General features: G+C 46.7%; 2 protein-coding genes across 2 annotated transcripts; both read right to left on the bottom strand.

Annotated features, from left to right (window-relative positions):
• Window positions 1–2,115: 2,115 nt before the first annotated feature.
• On the bottom strand, window positions 2,116–3,090 carry LOC136479445 (protein NRT1/ PTR FAMILY 5.6-like). Its single transcript, XM_066477316.1, has 4 exons — window positions 2,977–3,090; window positions 2,562–2,857; window positions 2,345–2,446; window positions 2,116–2,242 (listed from the first exon to the last, which is right to left on the bottom strand). Exons 1-4 carry the CDS (start codon window positions 3,088–3,090, stop codon window positions 2,116–2,118), a joined length of 639 nt encoding a protein of 212 aa, XP_066333413.1.
• Window positions 3,091–13,708: 10,618 nt separating this feature from the next.
• Window positions 13,709–14,869, bottom strand: LOC136481540 (formin-like protein 5). Its single transcript, XM_066478870.1, has one exon. It carries the CDS (start codon window positions 14,855–14,857, stop codon window positions 13,916–13,918), a length of 942 nt encoding a protein of 313 aa, XP_066334967.1. The 5' UTR covers window positions 14,858–14,869; the 3' UTR covers window positions 13,709–13,915.
• Window positions 14,870–22,917: the final 8,048 nt, after the last annotated feature.

Genomic DNA, 22,917 nt, shown 5'->3' with positions numbered 1-22,917 from the left:
TTTTTCGCTTGTTTTAATCATCTATCTATATTACTCCGTCATGCCCTTATCAAAAAATAGAGGAGGTGTACAGTACTTTTCTAGCAGTAAGTATCTACCTTCATGCCCTTATTAACAGAATGATTACTAGTAGAATACAAGAACCAATTAGTATTAGACATATCGATCGTATATCCAAGATTTAAGTACCAATCCAATAGCTCAAAGAAATTTTATAGGGATATAAGATGCGTAGGGACGAGTATTATGCATAGTTAACGTGAGATCAATGCATTTTTATGGGCGTTTAGGATCGAGGTCGTCCTCATTTTGCTTGTCGTGTCTGTGTCTCCAGTTCCAGGGGTAGCCATACTACTAACGTGACAGGGACGCTAATCAGCCTGTCTTTCAAAACTTGTATTTTTATGACAAATTCTCTGCGGTTCTTTTCCGCGCGTCACGTCAGGAGCTCTTCAGTCATTCCGATAATCTGATTGCGGATCTCAGACGAAAAGAAGCCAAAAGAGTACCAAACCTTTTCCAATAGATGCTACTAATTCCTGGATCTAAAAAAGATATGGTAATCCAGAGTCTAGGTCATAGATAGACTAGAAATTATGGCTCCACATCATACACGTGTTTTGTTGCACACATAATTTTTTGGAGTATATTGTACATTTTAAACTACTCCTATATAAGTTGGTTATTTATTGTACAAAAACTTTCATCACCATTCTTCATAACATGTTAGTGACATTTTTTTCAAAAAATAAAGAAAGTGGCGCCACTCCTTTTAGCATCCACATTGTCAGTCTACTGGCGAACCATAGTACAACGCAGGCACTCATATATGTGTACACTCACCTCCTATGAACATAGAAACATACACCTTATTCTATGAGCATCTCTGAAGGAAGATCTCGAGATTAACAACGTTAAATCTTGAAATAATCCAGAAAATATGAATGAGTCGAGAACTTGAACTCGGGTGAACATGTTTCCCATAAGAAAAAACCCAATTGGTTTCTATGCTAACGGTTGAGATATGCTAACGAGTGAACAATTGAGATATGCTCAATTCGCTCGTCACCGTACTCTTCAAGCCAGGTTTCTATGCTAACAGTTAAAGAATTTATAACTGCAATATGTAAATCTGATAAGTTTCCACGACCAACACAATTGGTTTCTATGATTTTGTCTATCTATGTTCATTGAAACTGTCATGCGGTGTCCAAGGACTAATCAACGGATGGTTTGTGCGTCAGTCCGCTAGCACACATGCTCAAGCTTCGAAGAGCTATTGGGAGTCCTCGTGACCTGGACTCCCACCGGTAGGCATGTGAAAAGGTGCTACAATCAGGGGTAAAGTATGCAGTAGAAATTGCATACTAGGTGAAAACATGAAACGAATTAAAAAAATGTATTTTGGTCGCTAAAAAAGTTTTAAAACTTGGCACATCCACAGTACATACAAATATGTACTCACATGTAAAAAGTAGGGATGCAAATTTTATTTTTTAGAAACTAATAGAAAAAATAAATTTAAGAGATGTGTGCATTAGAAGATGAAATTTCTAGGATCACGTCTTCTAGTGCATATGCTATTTTTATATTATTTTTATATTATTTTTTAGTTTGAGTTTGTATCCAACTTTTACATGTGAGTATATGCGCTATAGATATGCCAAGTTTTTTTTTAAAAAAAAATAGGAATTACAATGAATTTTTAAATTGGTTTTTGTGTTTGCATCTAATATGTAGTTTCCACTATATATTTTGCCACGATCGGGTGTGTCCACCGGAGGCGGCCCTGAGATCTTCAGCAGTTCGTTTCTCAGCAGCACTAACACGTGTCAAGTTGAGTGTTCTTTTTTTGTTTTGTTTTGAAAAGCAGTCGAGTGTTTTTTTTTTTTTGAAACTCAAAAGCAGCCGAGTGTTGATACTACGCAGTCTACGCACTAGTTTGGTTTTTCTGAGCCCGTTGCTCCCTCGTGTCACATTGAAACACACTAGTTTCTTCTGCTCATCGTCAATGGATCGTCCAGCCCAACAACTCGGCTGCCTCTTTCCACCAGTTTGTTTTAGCCCAACTAGACTGAATCCTGTCAAGTGTTGCCATGTCGAAGTTGAGCGTGGTCACCAGATGGGCACCGTCGCCACCACCAGCTTCGTCTCCTCCACCTCCGTCACCGTCGCCAGCCGCCACGCCCCGCTTGATTCCTCGCCGGCGCCCTGCTCTACTATGGCTGCCCTGTCGAGGAACCTGCACGTACGTACTTACTTAGCCACTGTTGCATCAATTCTAGATTTCTAGGGAGCAAAGCAATTGCATTTCACGATCGTTTTAGTTTAGTTGTTATGTTACCGAAGCCGGTCGGTGTGGCAAAGCAGCCTCTTGTTGCCACTCTGCGGGGGCCCGACCTCGTACAAGTCGGCGGCGTCGTCGGGCAGCCGGAGTCGCCTCTTCCTGAAGGCAGCGACGAGCACCCTTGCGGCGGCGTGAGCGGACTGCCCTCGGCCGGCACCCTGTATCGGTAGCACCGTCGAGCGGCGAGGAAGACGGCGAGCGAGGCGGCCAGCACGAGCGTGGCGTCGCCCCAGCCGCGAGGAGCTCCTGCGCGTAGACGACGACGGTGACGCCGAGCAGGACGCCCGCGCAGAGCGCGCAGTTCCACCAGTTGAAGAAGGACATCTTGCGCACCCGCTCCGCCGCCGCGTGCGTCTCGTCGAACTGGTCCGCGCCGAAGCTCTCCAGCGCCGGCTTGTGCCCGCCCGTGCCGACGGAGACAAGGTAGATGCCCGCGAAGAAGAGCGCCTCGTGCAGGCGCGGCGAGTGGGCGGGGTTCAGGACCGGCGCCAGCTGCGCCGTCGCCGTCGCCTGGACCGGTCGGGATTCAGTAGGTAGACGGCGGTGGAGAAGACGACGGTGGAGAACCTGCCGAGGTAGCCGTCGGCGAGGAAGCCGCCGAGCAAGGGCATGAGCATGGTGACGCTCACCCAGTAATTGACATTCTTGGCGGCCACCTTCATCTCCTCGTGCAGCACCTTGGTGAGGCATGTCATCAGGTTCGTGGATAGGCCTGCGTTGCTCAGCCTCTCGCTGAACTCCATCCCTGCGGTGATCCACCGAGTTGTTAGATTGATCTCTAATTCTAAATTGGGCCCAGCGATCTAGTTGGATCTTTGATCCACACCCTGATCGGGGGCGTCCAGCCCACTATGGCTGGAGGGCCCCTGTCACATTGCGCTATACAGAGAGGTGGGGGCTGGCGGCTCTGAGTACGAGGTTCGCCTGAGCCAAGCTCCCTACCGAAATCTAAACCCTAATCCCGATCAGAGAGGGGCGCAACTAGTGACGGGAAGCCACCAGCCGCGTCGCCCCGCTCCACCGACATCGACGACTTCATTGACCTCTTCCCCGAACGTCGCTGCCCGTACGCAGACTTCACCGACGAACGAGATGGCGGCTTCTGAATCATCTCCCTCTGCGGTGTCAGGTTCGACACGTTCTTCTCCTTTCCCTCTCTGTCTCTCTAGTTCTACATGTATTAGGATGCGCTGCGTCTTTTATCCCGAATAGAACCACTCTACCAGCTAGATCTATGCTCCTAATGATCCTATATAACTAACAATGGTATCGGAGCCGGGTTGCTAGTGTGTAGATCTAGTATGAGGTAGAGAATTAAAAAGAAATCGAAGAGTAATCGGGGGTTCGATCCGGTTCAGATTAAAACCCTAACCCTAATCGGGGGAAGAAACAGAAAGACAGAGGGTCGCCGAACCCTAACCCTAACAAGGTGAAGGAAAGGAGTAAGAAGAAGGACTCGGTTCAAGAAGAACCCGAATCCGAGCTCAAACCCACGAAGAACTCGCTGGGGAAGATGAATAGTGACTCCAGCGAGTCAAACCCTAACCCTAACCCTAATCCCCAGTCGCAAGACCCAGATCCAGAAGGGAAAGAAGAAAGGGAAGGGCAGAGGCCTACCTCGCCGCTGCCGACACCGTCGTCGTGCGGGATGAACAGGCGCGCTGCCACTTCGCCGGCGCGCGAGAAGAAGGCGCCGCTGCCGCTAGGGCACGGCCCTCACGGGCGCGGTAGGGCACCGCCGCCAGGCCGCTCGATGGCGGCGCGCTCACCCGTTGGGGAGCGCGCACGCCGGCGAGGGGGTCGACGACGGCGCCATGGCCGTTCGCTCTCTGCGCTCGCTCTCTGCGCTGCGGGGCTAAGAGAGGAAGAGAGGGAGACGAATGATTAGGGTTTGGGGGCTCGGCGCCGCTGCCGATTTATTGTTCCAGTGAATACCACGCGGAGCCGTCCGATGAGATCCAACGGTCGGCATCGCTTGGGCTGCTTTCAGCCTAGGCGGGGAAGGACATTCCCGGCCCAGGCCCAGGTTGCGGCCTGGGTACGGGGGAGCGGGCGCACGTCGCGCTGCTACTACGGACTGGGCCGTGGCTGGGCCGCGCGCTGCTGCTATGGACCGGGCCGCTTTTGCTATTTTGGGCTGAAGACGGTAACAGTTTGAGCCATTTCCTTTTTCTTTTCCTTTTCCAGTAAAAGTTTTATTTTCTGGAAAATGGATAAATGGCTCAAAGAAAATAGAAAAGAGATTTTTCCTGTGGGCAAAATTCATTAAATTGAATTAGTTTTTCCGCTGCTAAAGAAATAGTTTATTCTCTAGTTATTTTGAACCAACGTGATATTTAATTGGAGAAAAAAGAGATTTTAACATGATTATGATGTTGTTATTTTCTAACTAACGTTGTTAATAACAATGTCGTAATTTTAATGATTTTATACATTATTTTTATTTCTGCTCAACAGTGATGTAGATTTAATGTATAAACAGTTGTATGTTTTAATTTTGACCAACGTTGGAATCAAGGCATGCAATTATTGTTATTATTTATGTTCTCACTCTATATGAATTGTGTTTTCAGGCAGATACAACTTGATGGGTTGTATCAAAGAGATCCCCACTCTCAAAGGTGACAACTATACGGAGTGGAAGAAAAAGATTGACCTGGCCTTCATCTTGTTTGAGGTAGACTGGGTAGTCACCTCACCGTGTCCCACTGAGCCTGTGGCACCGGTGAGAGAGACAAACGAGGCTGATGCCGCTTGGGCAACTAGAGAGAGGGATTTTGCATTCCAAAAGATGTCCTATGACCTTGAGCATAGAAAGTGGGTCACTGCCAACAAAAAATGTTTGGCTGTGATAAAGAACACGATTGAGCCTGCAATTGTGGGCTCAATCCTAGAGTGTGACACGATCACCGAGTACCTCGATAGAATAAAGAGTCAGTTCACTGTCTCTTCAAAGACATATGCTACCCAGCTGATAAAGCAGCTGGTGACAGAGATGTACTCTAGAAATGATGGCATAAGAGAGCACATACTAAGGATGAGCAATTTGGCATCTAAGCTAAAACCAATGGATCTGGCTCTCAAGGAAGAGTTCCTTATCCATCTGATTTTTGCTTCCTTGCCAAAGAAATTTGACACTTTTGTTGTCAACTACAACATATAGCCCGAGAAGTGTGACTTAGAGAGACTCATGGCTATGTGTGTGCAAGAGGAGGAGAGAATGAAAGCTGTCAATGGTGGCACTATCAATTATGTGAAAGACAACAAGAAAAAGAATAATAATGCTAACTTCTCTTCAAAGTCAAAGGAAAAGGGTCCCATGCTGCATCAGCCTCAGCAGAACAAGTTCATAGTAGAGAAAGACCAGTGTCTCTACTGCAAGAAGACAGGACATTATAAGAATGATTGTCCCGATTACTTAAAGATGATCATGGCAAAGAAAGGTGAGAACATTATTACGTTCATAAATGAATCCCTGTATTTACAGTATTCGAAATCTACTTGGTGGATTGACTCAGGTGTAACTATTCATGTTGCTAATTCCTAACAGAGATTCCGTTCGACGAGGACTACGCAAAGAAGAGAAAGACACGTTAAAATTGCAAATGGAGTCCGAGCAGATATTGAAGCCGTTGGTGATCTTTCTCTAGAGCTTGCTGATAGCTTCACACTTTTACTTAGAGATGTACTTTATGTTCCCTCTTTACAGAGAAACTTGATTAGTGTTTTATGCTTGGACAATGATGGATATGATTGCTATTTTGGAAATGGCAAATATAAGATAACATTTAATAATGCATGTGTTGGTCTTACTATCTTATAAAATGAGCTTTATTTGTTATCACTACGTGATGATGTGAATGTTGTATGTGATGATGGGAACGTTGCGTGCGACAATGAGAATGTATCCTCATCTGTGGATGTAAACAGAAAACGAAAGAGAGCTCATGATGCGTCGTTAAAATTATGGCACTGTCGTTTAGGCCATATTTCGAGAGAGAGAATAGAAAGACTAGTTAAGAATGATATTCTTCCTCCATTAGAGTTCTCAGATTTAGAACAATGCAGAGAATGCATAAAAGGAAAGTATGTAAAGAAAATTAAGAAAGATGCCAAACGAAACGCAGAAATTTTACAGATTATTCACATAGACATCTGTGGTCCGTTTCCTATAAAGAGTGTGGATGGTTATGATTCGTTCATAACATTCACAGATGATTACTCCCGTTATGGCTACATTTATCCAATCAAAGAAAGAACAGAAACATTAGATAAATTTAAGATATTTAAGGCAGAAGTTAAAAACCAACACAATTTTAAGATTAAGATAGTTAGGTCCGATCGTGGGGGGAGTACTACGGTCAGCATACCCCATATGGCCAAATTCCTAGACCTTTTGTAAGGTTCTTACAGGAGAATGACATAGTAGCCTAGTATTCTACACTGGGCGAACCTCAGCAGAATAAAGTAGCTGAAAGACGCAATTGTACCCTGATGAATATGGTGCGCAGTATGATAAGTTACTCCACCTTACCGTTGAGCATGTGGATGGAGGCATTAAAAACCACCATTCATATTCTCAATAGAGTACCAAGTAAGTCAGTGCCCAAAACACCGTATGAGTTATGGACAGAAAGAGTACCCTTACTAAACCACTTACGTGTGTGGGGGAGTTCTGCTGAGGCTAAAGTATTTAACCCAAACATTGGGAAGCTAGATTCTAAAACAGTAAGTTGCTATTTCATTGGCTACCCAAAAAAGTCAAAATGTTTTTGTTTCTACTGTCCAGACAGACATACAAAGTTTGTGGAAACGAGACACGCTGTCTTCCTAGAGGATGAAATGATGAGAGGGAGCATGGTAGCTCGAGAAATTGACCTTGAAGAGAAGCGGGTGTATGCGCCTACTCCGATGATTTATGAGCCATTTTTCTCACTACCTACTGTCGCTGCACCGACAGTGCAAGATACTGTGGTGCTAGCATCTATTGTTATTCCGCCTGTGGCAACAATGAATGACGATGAGGAACCTATTCTTCAGGATCCTGTAGAACCTATTGCCACACATGAGGGGGAGCAACAACAGCCTCAAATAGAAGATGTGCCAAATGTGGAGGTCCCTAGAAGGTCTTAAAGAGTTAGAAAATCAGCTATTCCTGCTGACTATGAAGTATACAACACTGAGGAATTTCAAATGGAGGATGATCCCACCTCATTTGAAGAAGACATGAGAAGTGACCATTCATCAAAGTAGTTTGAGGTCATGGAAGATGAAATAAAATCTATGAATGCCAATAAAGTTTGGGACTTGAAAATAATTCCTAAAGGAGCCAAAACAGTAGGTTGTAAATGGGTCTACAAAACAAAACTTGACTCTCAAGGGAATATAAAGAGATATAAAGCGTGACTTGTGGCAAAAGGTTTTACGCAAAGAGAAGGCATTAATTACAATGAGACCTTTTCTCCAGTCTCATGTAAGGATTCCTTCAGAATCATAATGGCATTAGTGGCACATTACGATTTAGAATTACATCAGATGGATGTAAAGACGACATTTCTCAACGGGGACTTGGAGGAAAATGTTTACATGGCACAACCAAAATGTTTTGTCATGGAAGGAAAAGAACGAATGGGATGCCGCCTAAAGAAATCTATTTATGGATTAAAACAAGCTTCAAGACAATGGTACTTGAAGTTTGATCAGACAATAAGGAATTTTGGGTTTAAAGAGAATGTAGAGGACAATTGTGTCTATGCAAAGTTTAAGGATGGGAAGTTTATCTTCCTTGTCCTGTATGTGGATGATATCTTACTTGCTAGTAGTGATGTCAATCTACTACTGGAGACAAAGAAGTTTTTGTCCTCAAATTTTGATATGAAAGATCTTGGTGAAGCTTCATTCGTTTCTAGGGATTGAGATTCACCAAGATAGAAGTAAAGGAGTATTAGGACTGTCACAAAAGGCATACATAGAAAAGATCTTAAAGAAATTCAATATGCACAAATGTAGTTCCTCACCTGCTCCTATAGTCAAGGGCGACAAATATGGAGATTTTCAATGCCCTAGGAATCAGTATGAGACCGATCAAATGAAAACGGTTCCATATGCTTCAGCTGTCGGAAGCTTACAATATGCTCAAGTATGTACGCGCCCTAACTTGGCATTTGTTACCGGGTTACTTGGTAGATTCCAGAGCAATCCAGGAACAGAGCACTGAAAATTAGTAAAGAAAGTCTTACGTTATTTGCAAGGAACAAAAAGCCTCATGATGATGTATAGAAGATCATATTCACTCCATATAGTGGGATATTCAGATTTTGGTTATGCGGGAGATGATAGAAAATCCACGTCTGGATATGTATTCACTCTCGCAGAGGGAGCTATTTCATGGAAAAGCTCAAAGCAAACCGTCACTACATCATCCACAATATATGCCGAGTTTGTAGCGTGTTATGAGGCAACGGGGCAGGTGAACTGGCTAAAGAAGTTCATACCCGGTTTGAAAGTGGTTGACGACATCTATAGACCACTTAAGTTATACTGCGATAATAATCCGGCAGTACAGTATGCTCACAACAATAAGTCAAGTGGTGCTGCCAAACACATTGACATAAAGTATTATGTTGTGAAAGATAAAGTTTGGGATCATGTCATAAGTCTTGAGCATATAAGTATCAAAAAGATGCTCGTGGATCCGCTTACAAAAGGCTTACCACCCAACGTGTTCAGAGAACATGTAGCCGCCATGGGTTTAAGGGAAAGCCTATAATTCGTGGATAAAAGAAGGCCTAAAGTTAAGTATCTATTTCAGAACAGACTGATGTGTTGTAGTTGTTAAATCTATCGGCAATTGATCGTGACGATGAAACATGATCTATGTGCTAATCTGTAATGGAATGAACAAAAGTAAATGATATGAAATTGAAAGATGGTTGTAGATCAAGGGGGAGATTGTTAGATTGATCTCTAATCCCAAACTGGGCTCAACGGCCTAGTTGGGCCTTTGATTCGTGCCCTGATCGAGAGCGCCCAACCCACTATGGCTGGAGGGCCCCTGTCACACTGCGCTATATATAGAGGTGGGGGCCGGCGGCTCTGAGTACGAGGTTCACCTGAGCCGAGCTCCCCACCGAAACATAAATCCTAATCCTGATCAGAGAGGGGCGCAGCCAGTGACGGGAAGCCACCAGCCGCGCTGCCCCGCTCCACCGACGTCGACGACTTCATCGACCTCTTCCCCGAACGTCGCTGCCCATGCGCAGACTTCATCGACGAACGAGATGACGGCTTCTGGATCATCTCCCTCTGCGGTGTCAGGTTCGATACGTCCTTCTCTTTTCCCTCTCTGTCTCTCTAGTTCTACATGTATTAGGATGCGCTGCGTCTTTTATCCCGAATAGAATCACTCTATCAGCTAGATCTATGCTCCTAATGATCTTATATAACTAACATGGAGGAGTCGTGCACCCACACCTCATCGTCATCATCCCCACCCCTGACACTGAAACTCTTCTCCATCCCGAGTTCTCGACAACCAAACACGAAAACGACGATGTCTCACTCCACGTTATTGGACTGAGGCTGAGAAGAGCGTGGGGGGTGCTTATATAAGGGTCAGGGGGCGGCAGGAGACTGAAGAATCTGAATCTCTCTATATACACACAAATAAACAAATGGATATGGATCGATCTCCAATTCTCGTCCGACGTCCAGGAGATGTGACTCTCTGCATTCAAGGACTCCGGCAGCAAACTGCGATATATCGGTTGTCCGCTATAACGCATCATGACTTGAGATTCTCGCACCGAAAGTCAGAGGTACAATGCATGCAAACGCCAGCCAGCCATCGGCAACATCTAGCATCCAGGCATCCAGCACCAGCAGGTCACAAACGCGCTCAGAAAGCGTCCGCGGCGCCGTGTTGCAATTGCAATTCGCCGGGTGCGTTTCGATCGATCTCTTGCCGATTGAAAGTGTGACCAACCTCCAATGTTACCATTGCGCAGGTATCCGGCAGCTCCTTTTATCCGCCCACGCCACCGGCCCACACGCGGGCCGTCCGTGCCCCTCTGTTTCCCCGCGCGAGTTCGAACTGCCACGGCAAGATGGAGGAAGGGAAGTGAAGGGAAGGGAAGGGAGGGGAGAGAGAGAAGAGAGGGCAAGGTGCGTCGCGCGAGGAAGACACGAGTGTAGAGCCGAAGTTCTACGGCAAGCCGCTGTCCGCTAGCCACCGACGCTATTGCAACAATTGCAACATCGATCTACTTTTGAAATATCCTGATTAAATATTTGCAACATACGTCCGAATACAGATAAAACACTTGAAACATGTGTCTGAAACACTTAAAAAACCCCAAAACGCTTAAAAAGGTATTGCAAAACATATACAACATTTAGATAAAACACTTGCAATATATGTGTGAAACATATGTAACATCCAGATAAACACGCTTGCAACATACGTCCGAAAAAACAGATAAAACATTGGAAATAAACGCTTGCAACATACGTGTACAACCATTGCAACATATGCAACATCCCGATCTACTTTTGCAACATCCATACTATCGGATTGTTTTGCTTCAACAATATCCAGCAAAGTGATCGCGTAGACGGAATTAGATGATAGCACACGGGGACACAAAGATTTATATCGGTTCGGGACGCGGTGTGCGCTAAACCCTACTCCAGTGGTGCAGCTGCTCTTGTATTCGTATGCTGAATCCCGTGCCCGAGGTCCCTACCCTCCTTTATATAGGCCGGAGAGGTAGGGTTACAGAGAGGGCAATCAGGCTAGCAGATTGTGTTCCTAGTTTGTTACACGATATGTGCAACAGATTGATCCTAGCTATCGTCCAGATACACCCGCCTTGAAGCAAACTGATAATTCAAAGAGATGGTTAGTTCTAAAAGGTTAAGGAGGAGTGGTCTTGTTATGGTGATATGAACTTTTATGCGCGTATGCATAAATGTACAATACTATAAATATATACCTTGATGATTGCAAACCATCAATGAGAATTTTAGCCATGTACAAAATTCAATTTGTAATATTAACATTACAAACATCACGTTTGCATTATCATTTTTGTAACAATACAACACATTTATGCTCAAATTATCAGGGCATTATTTGTTCCCGTTGCAGCAAAAAAAAAGATCTATACAGTAGAGTTGGTGAGCCTGCGACGTCGCGCTTTCCATGCCCGTGTTAATTCAACGAACTTTACTTTTTGGATTAAATGCCACTTTAATGTCGGTATTTAATTTGACAGTATTGTTATCATATCGTGCGATTCGCGTGTTTAGTACAAAAGTTTAGCTGTCCCCGTAGCAACGTACGGAAACGCTATCTAGTAAGTAAAAAAAAGCCGCTCCAATAAGCCTAGATAGAAATATAGGCCTTGTTTAAATTCAGGGTGTAAAGTTTTAGGATGTCACATCGGATGTTGCATGGGGTGTTCAGATACTAATAAAAAAAAATTACAGAATCCGTCAGTAATCCGCGAGACGAATTTATTAAGCCTAATCAATCCATCATTAGCACATGTGTTACTGTAGCACTATATTATCAAATCATGGACTAATTAGGCTTAAAAGATTCGTCTCGCAAATTAGTCGCAAATTATACAATTAGTTATTTTTAGTCTATATTTAATATTCTATACATGTGTCAAAATATTCGATAAGATAGAGTGTAAATTTAGGGAGAGGTGGTCATGATAAGAGGCAGCAGAAGAGAACCGGCCTGTTCGTTGGTTGGTTTCTGGGCTGGTTTGGGCTGGCTGGTGCTGGTTTATTGTGAGAGAAAAAGCACTGTTGGCTGGCTAATTTGGGCTGGCTAAAACCAATAAGCGAACAGGCCGAACTTGTGGACAAGGCTTCAGATCTTGGCCAATCATTGAAGAGAGAATTCCTTATTTGACACCAGACAAATGACCTGTTCCCTTTTTGGCCCTCAAAAAATTTCCGTTCCCTATTTGACATCGAGTTCAACTTTCGTTCCTTCTATGACACTCCGTTGGGTTTGACATCCATGAACCGTTAACTGCCACGTGAAAAGACGATTTTGCCCCTGTGGGCCCCATCACCCTCCTCTCCTCCCTTTCTTCCCCACGTACGGTCATGGCCGCGCCGCTCCCCGCCCTCGACGAGCTCGCCCCGGCCATGGCCGCGACGGCCCTCAACGAGTTTTCCCCGGCCATAGCCGCGACGGCCCCCGATGTGCTCGCCCCGGCCCGCCGCACCGAGTTCGCGACGGCCGCGCGCTGTCCTCCCCGAGGTCGCGCCCTCCCTCCCGACCTCGCGCTCCGTCCCGCCATGGCAGCGTGGGAGCTCGGACCACCGCGTCGCACCACGATCTGGTGGAGCCGGCGCGCCGCCCTCGGCCAGCCCCGCGCCTGCCACCGGCGCGCGAGAGCTCCCCGCGCGAGCTCCTCGCGAGATTTTCCCCAGCCATAGCCGCAACGGCCCCCGACGTGCTCGCCCCGGCCCGCCGCACCGAGCTCGCGACGGCCGCGCGCTGTCCTCCCCGAGGTCGCGCCCTCCCTCCCGACCTCGCGCTCCGTCCCGCCATGGCAGCGTGGGAGCTCGGACCGCCGCGCCGCACCGCGATCTAGTGGAGCCGGCGCGCCGCCCTCGGCCAGCCCCGCGCCTGCCACCGGCGCGTGAGAGCTCCCCGCGCGAGCTCCTCGCAAGAGGGAGCCATGGCTGCACCAGCCACGCGAGCTCCGGCCGCGCCCGCATCCCGCGCCGCGAGAGCCCATCCTGAACCGTGCCATGGCCGGTGCCGGCCTTCGCCTGAGCTCCTCCCCTCCATGGCCGGCGCCGACCTCCGCCTGAGCTCCTCCCCGCCATGACCTCCGTCGACCTCAGCCCGAGCTCCTCCGCCAGCGAGCAGCGCCGCCCTCCCCTGCCTCATCCACCAACAAGCCGCGCCGCCCTCCCCTGCCTCCTCCATCAGCGAGCAGCGCCGCCACTCCCTGCATCCTCCACCAGCGAGCGGCACTGCCATCCCTTGCCTCCTCCGCCAGAAAGGGAAGAGAGGAGGGAGAAGGTGGTGGGGCCCACAGGGGCAAAATCGTCTTTTCACGTGGCAGTTAACGGTTCACGGATGTCAAACCCAACGGAGTGTCGTATAAGGAACGAAAGTTGAACTCGGTGTCAAATAGGGAACGAAATTTTTTTGAGGACCAAAAAAGAAACGGGTCATTTGTCTGGTGTCAAATAAGGAATTCTCTCCATTGAATGCTATGCGTTCTCCTTGTCGCTCCATCAGGGAAGAAAAAGAACTACTCCGTACTGAATTTCTGAATTCTGATGAAGTGATGATCTATACTTTTCATCGAAGGGATGATCGCAAGAACTTTAAACTTCTAGTCTGATTTTATTCATATCATAATCATGGCTCTTGAGCCTGATCAAATTAACACAAATCATAATTACTTTTACAGCGTATGCGATCATCGATCGATCTCTCCTTTAGCGGAAACAAATTCATTATAGTAATATAAAATTCCTCTCGTGCTATCCGGCCAAAAGAGCACGCGCGCATGCGTCAGTGATGACTCAGTTCTTGGGGTCCTGCTGCACCGTCGTGGCAGGGACGCCATCGCTGCCGTGCAAGGACGCGGACGGTGGCGTCCACGGGTTTCCTGGATGACGAGGCCACGGCCACGCCGGCATGGGCGGCGGGTGGAACGGAAACGGCGGCAGCGGCGGCCAGTTGCCCCCCGGGTGCGGCCACGCGGGCACCGGCGGCGGGTGGAACGGGAACGGGGGCAGCGGCGGCCACTTGCCGCCCGGGCCGGGGTGCGGCCACGCCGGGAACGGCGGCCACGGGTTGTTCCCTGGGTGCGGCTGCGGGTGCGGCCATGCAGGTAGCGGCGGCGGGTGGAGCGGGAACGGCGGCAGCGGCGGCCAGTGGCCGGTGCCCGGCGGGCGCGGCCACGGGAACGGCCACGGCGGGTTCTGCTGGCCGTGGGGGCTGTCGGCCGCCGGCGCACCTGGTGTGTACGGCTCCGGTGGAGGCGCGGGTGGGGAAACGGCCGGCTCCGGCTCCGGAGGCGCGTGGTGCCCGTGGTGCTTGGGCGGCGCCTTCGGGTGGTGGTGCTTCGGCTTGGGTGGTGGCGCTGCCTTCTCGTGGTCCTTGTGCTTGCTCTTCACGTGCTGGCCATGGTGACCCGTCAACGGCGGCGGCGCGGGGACGACAGGGGCGGACTCTGGAGTTCCCACCGCCGGCGGGGCTGCGGCATCTGCAGCCGGCGGCTGCGGCTCTAGCACAGGCACCGCCGCCGGCGCCGGGGCACCGGCCTGCTGGCTGCCTTCCGGTGCGTCGGCGAATGAGGAGTTGACCAGCAGCGACCTCGAGGAAGCCGCGCAGCATGACGCGAGCAGCGCGATGGCGAGTGCCACCACGCATGTCATCTTGACGAGTGCTTCCGCCGCATGCGTGGAAGCTCTTCTTGCTGCCATGTTGGCAGATCTCCCTTGGTTTTTGCATTGGTGCATGGGGTGGCTATGCTTTATATAGGCTACAATTTGTTAAGTGTTGTGGGTTGGTAAGGTAAAAAAGTATTTACCTGTGGAATTTTAAGCTTCAACTGAGTTTGGTATTAGAACATTTTGTAGTGATCTGCCTTTTTACCTGCTTAGTGCTGAATTCAAATGTTTTATATCGACAATGGGTTGTTGGCCGGTGTGCCCATGATTCGATGAAGGTGACTGGCATTATATGAAAGTTTAGGCAGGAGTCATGTTTTCACTACTCATGGTGGATCTCCATGATCGCTCTTTACCAATGATGTCTTGTATTCACCCGTTAAAAAGATATATGTTCTGTTGTTCAGTGTGTAGCCACATATAGTGTCCATGATAGCCGTAGCAAAGAAAAGTGCCCTGATTTTTGTGTGTGTGTTTGTCCTCCTACTCAGCGGCGGACAGTGACGAAGCCAGAAAATAATTTAGGAGGGGCTGAACAAAAGAATAGAGGTTTTTATATCTTCTCTTAACCTTAGTCCCTCCTACCTAATATATGTATGTATAAAATTTTAAATGAGGACTTAGAAAAACTCCACGTGCTCAGGATGGGTAGGGGGGGCTGAAGCCCCCCTAGCCCCACCGCTGGCTACGTCCCTGGCGGCGGATCCAGGAAATATTTTAGGGGGGACTGAACAACACATAACTTCGACTGCTGCTCGATCTTAAGTCTCAGCCCCCCTACACTATAGAACTTTGTCTAAAAATCCATGGGGGCTCTACAGTGTTTTCCACAGCTCCGGTGTGGGTAGGGGGGCTCGAGCCCCCCCCCCCCCCCCCCCCCCCCCCGCGTTGGATCCGCCCATGCTCCTACTATAAGTACCCAAAAAAAGTTTTGCAATCTGATTACAAATGGCTTAGTCCATTCAAACTTTCCATTCTTCCGCGTCCAACCCATAGAATTTTGCGAGACTGACAACAATCTCATAAACTTTTATGTGGCAAGGCATGTGATCTGGTCCACAGCCGACCAGATCCATAAAGGTATCCTTATGCTCACAAGTGTGGTGTTCAGTCTTTATGTTCGGAATACATGGATTGTTTGGACAGTTCTAACCCAAAAATGATGAGATAATTTCCATACTTGCCGAGTCATATTGACACTATACAAATAAATAATAGTATTCCAATAAATAGTTTCTTCAAAATAGTTTTTTTATTCAATCACATATCTTCTCCTATCACCCATCTATCATATTTCTTCCTCGTGTAGACATAGTTTTTTTTATAAGAGACCAGTTCCTTCTCTCTCTCTCTTCCTTAATTCTAGTGACACACAACCATTTTACTTTTAGTTGGCATCCTAATGTATAACCTTAGAAACCATCCTAGTTTCTGGGTTGAGACTGCCCTTATAGGCTCTTGATTGGTGAAGTCATTCAATGGTGTAACACGTACCAATGTACCCTAGATTTTTAAGAAACCTTGATTAGCAATTATTTGGTTGTTCATCATTATTTTACCAAACGTTGTAGCTATTAGGCCAGTCTTAATGCAGTGTTTCAATGCACAATTACCAAGAGTGCCACATCAACATTACAGGTGAATGAAACAGTCCATCTTAGTGCATAGTTTCATGTAGTTTCATATGCTAGCCACATCATTTCATTTAATTGTGATATGGCGCTATGATCAAATGTGGCATAGGAAATATATAGCCTTGTAACCGCATAATTTTTTTTGTTCATCTTGCGCAGAAGATCCTCGAGAGAACATGAGAATGAAACAAATCAGTCTCAATGAATTTTTCATTGTGTTGTTGAAAGGTCCTAAATGGCTAGAGGTGGTGAATAGCCTAATTAAAATTTCTACAAATCACTAGGGCAAAGTGTTAGACAACAATAAGACGATATTGCAATTTTACTCTAGCTCTACAAGGTGAAAAGCTTTTACCGAATGCTAGAAGCTATGATCTCTATATCAAATTCACACAATCAAGCAAGCTATGCACTATTAACAACTAGTGAGTTAGGAAAAGCTAGTTACAACTAATTACAAATACACAAATGAATAACTAGCTACACAAGATAAGCAAGCACGCTCTACACAATTTATGCTAGAAATTGAAATGCAAGAGATAGAGCGATATAACGAACTGGACAAGTGTCCAATGAGAAAATCCAATGAGACAATGGGACACAAGATTTATCCCCGTGGTTCGGTTGCTTGCTGGCAACTTAGTCCATGTGGTGGCGATACACTCACTTGGAGGTTCACGCGCTAATAGGCCTCACACGCCTAACCCAACACTTAGCAATTTACAAGAGTTACCTTTCGCAATCTCCCACGGGGAAGGTCCATGTTGTGCCGCACTTAGTCCATGTTGTGCCGCACAACCAACACAAATGAGGATCCACAAGCCACGAGCAATTTACAAGAGTTAACTTTAGCAATCTCCCACGGGGAAGGTACAAGAAACCCCTCACAACAACCACGATCAGAGCCGGAGACAATCACCACCCTCCGCTCAACGATCCCGCTGCTCCAAGCCGTCTTGGTGGCGGTAACCACCAAGAGTAACAAGAAAACCGCAGCAACAATGATCCTTAAGTGCCACTAGATGCCTCAACTCAATGCAAATGCACTTTGGATCACTCCCAACCCACTTAGATGATGAATCAAGCAAGGAGATGAGTGGGAGAAGCTTTCTCAGGTCTAGAGGGATGTATCACATGTAAAAATGGCCAAGAGACCGGCCAAGAGGCTTAAATAGAGAGCCAAGCTCTCAACTAGCTGTTTGGCCCCATGACCGACCGTTGAACCCGGTTTATCGGGACCGTCGGACCATGGTCTCCGGGTCTGAAGCCCTACACTGGCCACTACCACTGCGCCACGTGTCCCATTCAAACAAAGTAGCCATTGGCGCCTCGAACGGCTCTCTGCCGCACGCCACACGTCGTCGTCGGACCCACCGTCGGTCATGAATAGTGACGGTCCGACGGGGTGCGAAATCTACACCGAGAGGTCCAGAAACGTGAAAAACCGTCAAACTCGAGTCCGACGCCATCCATCGGACCAAGCCTCGGTCTGACTCTCTCAGTCACCGATCGCGCCTGTAGCTAGGGTTAGCCATCAGACTGTCGCTCAATGGTCTGGGGACCACCTTGAGTCGAGTTCGACGCTCGCGCTATCTCTTTGTTCAGTTAGGGTCGCCCATCGGACTGGTGGCACTTGTTTCGATGCCCTGCCAACCAGGGTCCGACGCCTCGGATCTTCTTCTTTTCACTTCCAACTTCCACCCTTGCTTCCATGTGCCAACACCAAAGTTTCCCAAACACTTGTGCACGTGTGTTAGCAATTTTCAAAGCATTTTCCAAGGGCATGTTAGCTCACTAGGATCGAAATGCATATGCAATGAGTTAGAACTCCTAGTGGCACTTGATAACCGCTTTTACCATGATTTTCTCCTCTTCATAGTACGACTATCTATCCTAAATCCAATCATGCACTCTATTGTGTCTTGATTGGCAAAATAAAATGGCCCTATCAATTATACCTTTGCCTTGAGCCTATTTTGCTTTTCTCTTTTTTTCTTTTTCAAGTTGGAGCACTTGATCACAAACTTTTGGCCATCACCATCCATCACCATGGTTGCCATCTAGCTCCATCTTGGACTTGGACCAACCTATCTCATCTACAAACTTAGAGCATAGGGTTAGTCCAAATATGTTTCATCAATTATCCAAAACTAAACTAGGACTTTTAGTTGTTAAACGTGACTTGTGCAGTAAATCCTTGAGAGCACATGAGAATGAAACAAATTAGTCTCGATGAAATTTTCATTGTGTTGTTAAACGTGATGCACGAGTTTCATCCTAATGAAACTTTATTTGTCTCTTTCCTCATAAATACCATGCCAACTAAGCAAATTTGCTGATGTGTCGTAACTTTAAAGAGAATCAAACTCTTGTGAACCCACAACTGAGAATGGTATTAGGAGTAATTATGTGTATTTCTATGATGGTTGATATGTAATAACCTTCCTAGGTTATTAACTCCTCTATTTGGCTATGTATACACTCTCCGTTCCTCCTGAATAATTCTATTCCTAGGGTTTATATTATCGATATTTAAAAAATAATGGTGTTGACTGATAAATGAGAAATTCTAGTAGTTTGAATTCAAATTCACAAAATTTTCGGCCAATACCAGTTTTGTATGGGCCCTAACCAATAATACTGAAATATCGAAAATATCGGTTTTGCACTGATGATAAGTTAAACCCTATGTATCTAGATTAAGGCTGGACGAAAAACTCGAAGCTCGTTAGCTCGCTCGGCTCGTGACTGGCTCGACTCGGCTCGGCTCGGCTCGTTATGATAACGAGCCAAGCCGAGCCAAGATTTTAGCTCGTTAGCTATAACGAGCCAACTCGAGCCAGCTCGCGAGCCGCTCGCGAGCTAAATGAGCCAAGCTTTTAGGAAAAAAGTATCATTTAAGGTTGTTAGATGCATGAATACTATAATATTTTATTATACTTGTATATATATTAGCACATATTAATTTTTTTATTCGATTTAAGGTTGTTAGATGCATTTCTTTTGTATTATTATTATTCTCAAACTTTAGATAAATGCAAATATTATATTTTATGTATTTTTTTTATACCTGGCTCGCGAGCTTAACGAGCCAGCTTGAGCTTTTAACGAGCCGAGCCGAGCTGGCTTTCTGGCTCGTTAGGATAACAAGCCGAGCCAAGCTAGCTCGTTATCTTAACGAGACCGAACGAGCCGAGCCGGCTCGTTATCCCGCCTTAATCTAGATACATATTAAAAGTTATATATCTAGAGAAGACAAAATGACTTAGAATTTGGAACTAGGAAGAACATAACACTATGGAACAAAATGGGACATAAAATATTTTTTTTTAGTAGTCACGAAGAGAGAGAAAAACAAATGGCAGAAACGACCAAACTTGATCGGACTACGAACGCTGCTTTCACTGCCGTGCTATTCATGAAATGGGCCGAAACATGCCACAGCCCACAGGAACCTACTAGTTGTTGCCGTGCTGAGCACATGCAGCTTCCACGCACAACTCGTCGCAAAAAAAAAAAAAAAAACCCTTCCACGCACAAGGTCTTTTTTCTCTCTCCCTTTGAGGCACCGCATGTGCTACGTATACCGGTATATACCTCAGGACCTAGCGTAGCAGTATCATCAAGAACGGGAATGCTGGCGGGAATTCCTGTATAAAATACGGGTACCGGCAAAACAGCCAGGAGAATGCCTCAGACAGTTTTCAGTCCCGTTTCTATTAAAATGGTCAGAAGGATGCGTGAACTCTTTCCACACAGTCCCGTTTTTATTAAGCTGTTCCTAGTTCCGTCCTGTATTGAGAAAACAGAACACGCCGATCCCGTTTCCCTGGTTCCGTCCTGTATTCGAATTTTCCTGAGAAAACAGAATACAGGTGGGAAAAATGTGGAAACGGCATTGGTTGGAGCAGGATTTGTCCTGTCCTATTTTCATCCCTACTGAGTTAAAGTTCAAGGACCAGTGAACTTCAGTTGCTACCAAAAGAATGACATGAGTAGGACATAGACTCAGATTTCAACAGCTAGCTAGGACATGCTCCCTCCATCCCAGAAAGACCGTAGTTGTAAGACTGGGCACGCAAATTAAGGCTGGTGTGCTGTCCCTGTAAAAGGGTTATTGATACACTGACAGCTGTAATTTGTAATCATTGCTGTACCGAACAAGCATCACTGTCTCGTTCGCTGATCTGAAACTTGATTAAAACTAGCTGGTTGTTGTGAGGAAGAAACACCGTAACGGCCGGAACATGCACAATGATTTACGAGAAAAGCAGCCAGTTGGTCTGAAAAAATCAGACCAGCAAACGGCGCCACAGTTCTCGGATATGGAACTCTAGAAGATACAGAGAACAAATAACAATAAACAAATGGACTTCCTAGATGGTTCTTGCGGCCAGGAATAGTACACGTGGATACAAATAACAATAAAAGAATTTGTGCCACACTAAATTTGTGGACAGGAATTGTTAGGCGCCATCTGTCTCCCTTTCAAAATTTGAAAACTGGCGCCTTTGCACAAACCAGGTGAAGCCCCACTATAAAAAGGCTTCGTAGTCATCCTTGCTATCCATTTCCACATCAACCATGGCCATAGACCTAAACACAATACCAAATGAAGAAAATGGAGATGCCTTGCCTGACCTCAACACCATGCAAATGGAGATCCTTTACCTGACCTGAATGAAAACCCTGCAGATGAGCAAGTCCCTGATGCCCATCCTCTCGAGGAAGTCCATCTCCAGGAAGGTCATGCCCAGCATCTCCAGATTGGTGTGCATGGCATAGATCTCAACGTTGCAGCCTGCGAGGAAGAACTATTTCATGAAGGTGAGTTTTCTCTTAACTGCACTTACACAGCAAGTAATTCATGATTCCTCTGTCTAAAACAAGAATCATCTTGAATAAAATATTTTGCCCCAGCTCAGCGCCGGCCCTCATCCCAGCTCGGCTCCAGTCTTCTATGCATCTACTTTGCCCCGGCCCAGGGACTCGGCGCCAGGGACGCTGGCGCCGAGCTAGGGTTCATTTTCTGAATTTTTTTCGCCAGAAGTCTATTTGTGAGAAACTTTTAAAAAAATAGCTAAAAAGTAAAAAATTTGGTATCGTAGATGGATGGGGAACAGAGCCGGTGTGGGAGAGTAGAGGATGGGATGAGATGCGGCAGGCCAAAGGTGTGGACGAGGGCGTCTGTGACGTGCGGTCGATTTTTTTCTTTTTATTTACCCCAACGGCGGCCAGTACCAGCACCGAGAGACTTCCGTGTGTGTTTTTCTTTCTTTCCTTTTTATTCGCGAGCAGGGCCCGTACCAACGCTCGAGAGCCTTCCCTGAAGTTGGAACAGAAAGTTTTCAGATGTCAGTCCCACGTAAGGGTCTATTCGACTGGTATTAAAGTCGACTGATAAGCCAGCTGAAGCTGTTCTATTATAAGCGAAAAATATCGTAGATTCTAGCTGATAAGTCGGCTGATAAGTTCACGCGAACAAACCCTAAAATGATGGCCTAGGCTATTGCTCCTAAAACTACGGTCTTTCTGGGACGGAGGGAGCAGATGACATCAGTATTGTTGTGATCCAAACCATTACATGCTGAACCCAATAGTACCTTGGGTATTGAACATGTATTATTGAATTGGGTACCTGGATGGTATCAGAATCAAGTTTGAGGACCAGTGGAACATCTTACTATAACTGAAAGCAAACAATGTAACTGACAACAGGAAGGCAGTTATAGTAGTGGGGAAAAAAATCAAATCATAGGCCCTAAGGCCTGCTGCTTCAGGTAAACAAATGGAACCCAAAGGCACAGCTGAGAAAAGAAATTAAAGCTCATTGCAGCATTCAGATGATAGTAGCGACCAAAGAAATGGTATAAGCAAGACCAGGACATAGACACAGATTTCAACAGCTAGCTAGGACAAAAGAGCAAGGAGAACAAGAAGGATCAGCGCCGACCGGGCAACCCAGCTTTGGTCGCTGCGGCCGACCGAGCGGGCAAGCAGCCCCAGCAGGACCAACCCGACCACTTTCGACAAGCTCATGAAGAATCCATGCATCAACCATGCCTATCCCGTCAAACACCTCTACAAGGACTGTGAGTTTCTCAAGTGCTTTCTGCGGCAAGCCGCCAAGCCAAAGGAAGGGAAAGGCAAGGAGGCGGTGGCCACGAAAGGAGGCACGGCAGGCAAGGATGAAGACGGCTTCCCCGATCCCGAGAAATGCCTCATGATCTTTGGGGGATTCGACGCTATCCACTCCAAGCGCCAGCACAAGGTACGCTAAGAGAGGCATGCGCCGCCGAGTCGACCATCCCCTATTTCCTTAGCTGGTCGGACTCTTCGATCACTTTTGATCAGAGAGACCATCCTTCCCACGTCGCCCGACCGGGTCGCTACCCGCTCGTCATTGACCCCATCATCTGCAAGAAGCGCCTCACCAAGGTGCTGATGGATGGAGGCAGCGGCCTCAACATTCTCTACGTCGACACCCTCGACGCC

Source organism: Miscanthus floridulus, chromosome 9 (assembly GCF_019320115.1).
Source record: "Miscanthus floridulus cultivar M001 chromosome 9, ASM1932011v1, whole genome shotgun sequence".
NCBI classification, from domain to species: Eukaryota; Viridiplantae; Streptophyta; class Magnoliopsida; order Poales; family Poaceae; genus Miscanthus; species Miscanthus floridulus.
This window is presented reverse-complemented; position numbering and strand designations above follow the sequence as displayed.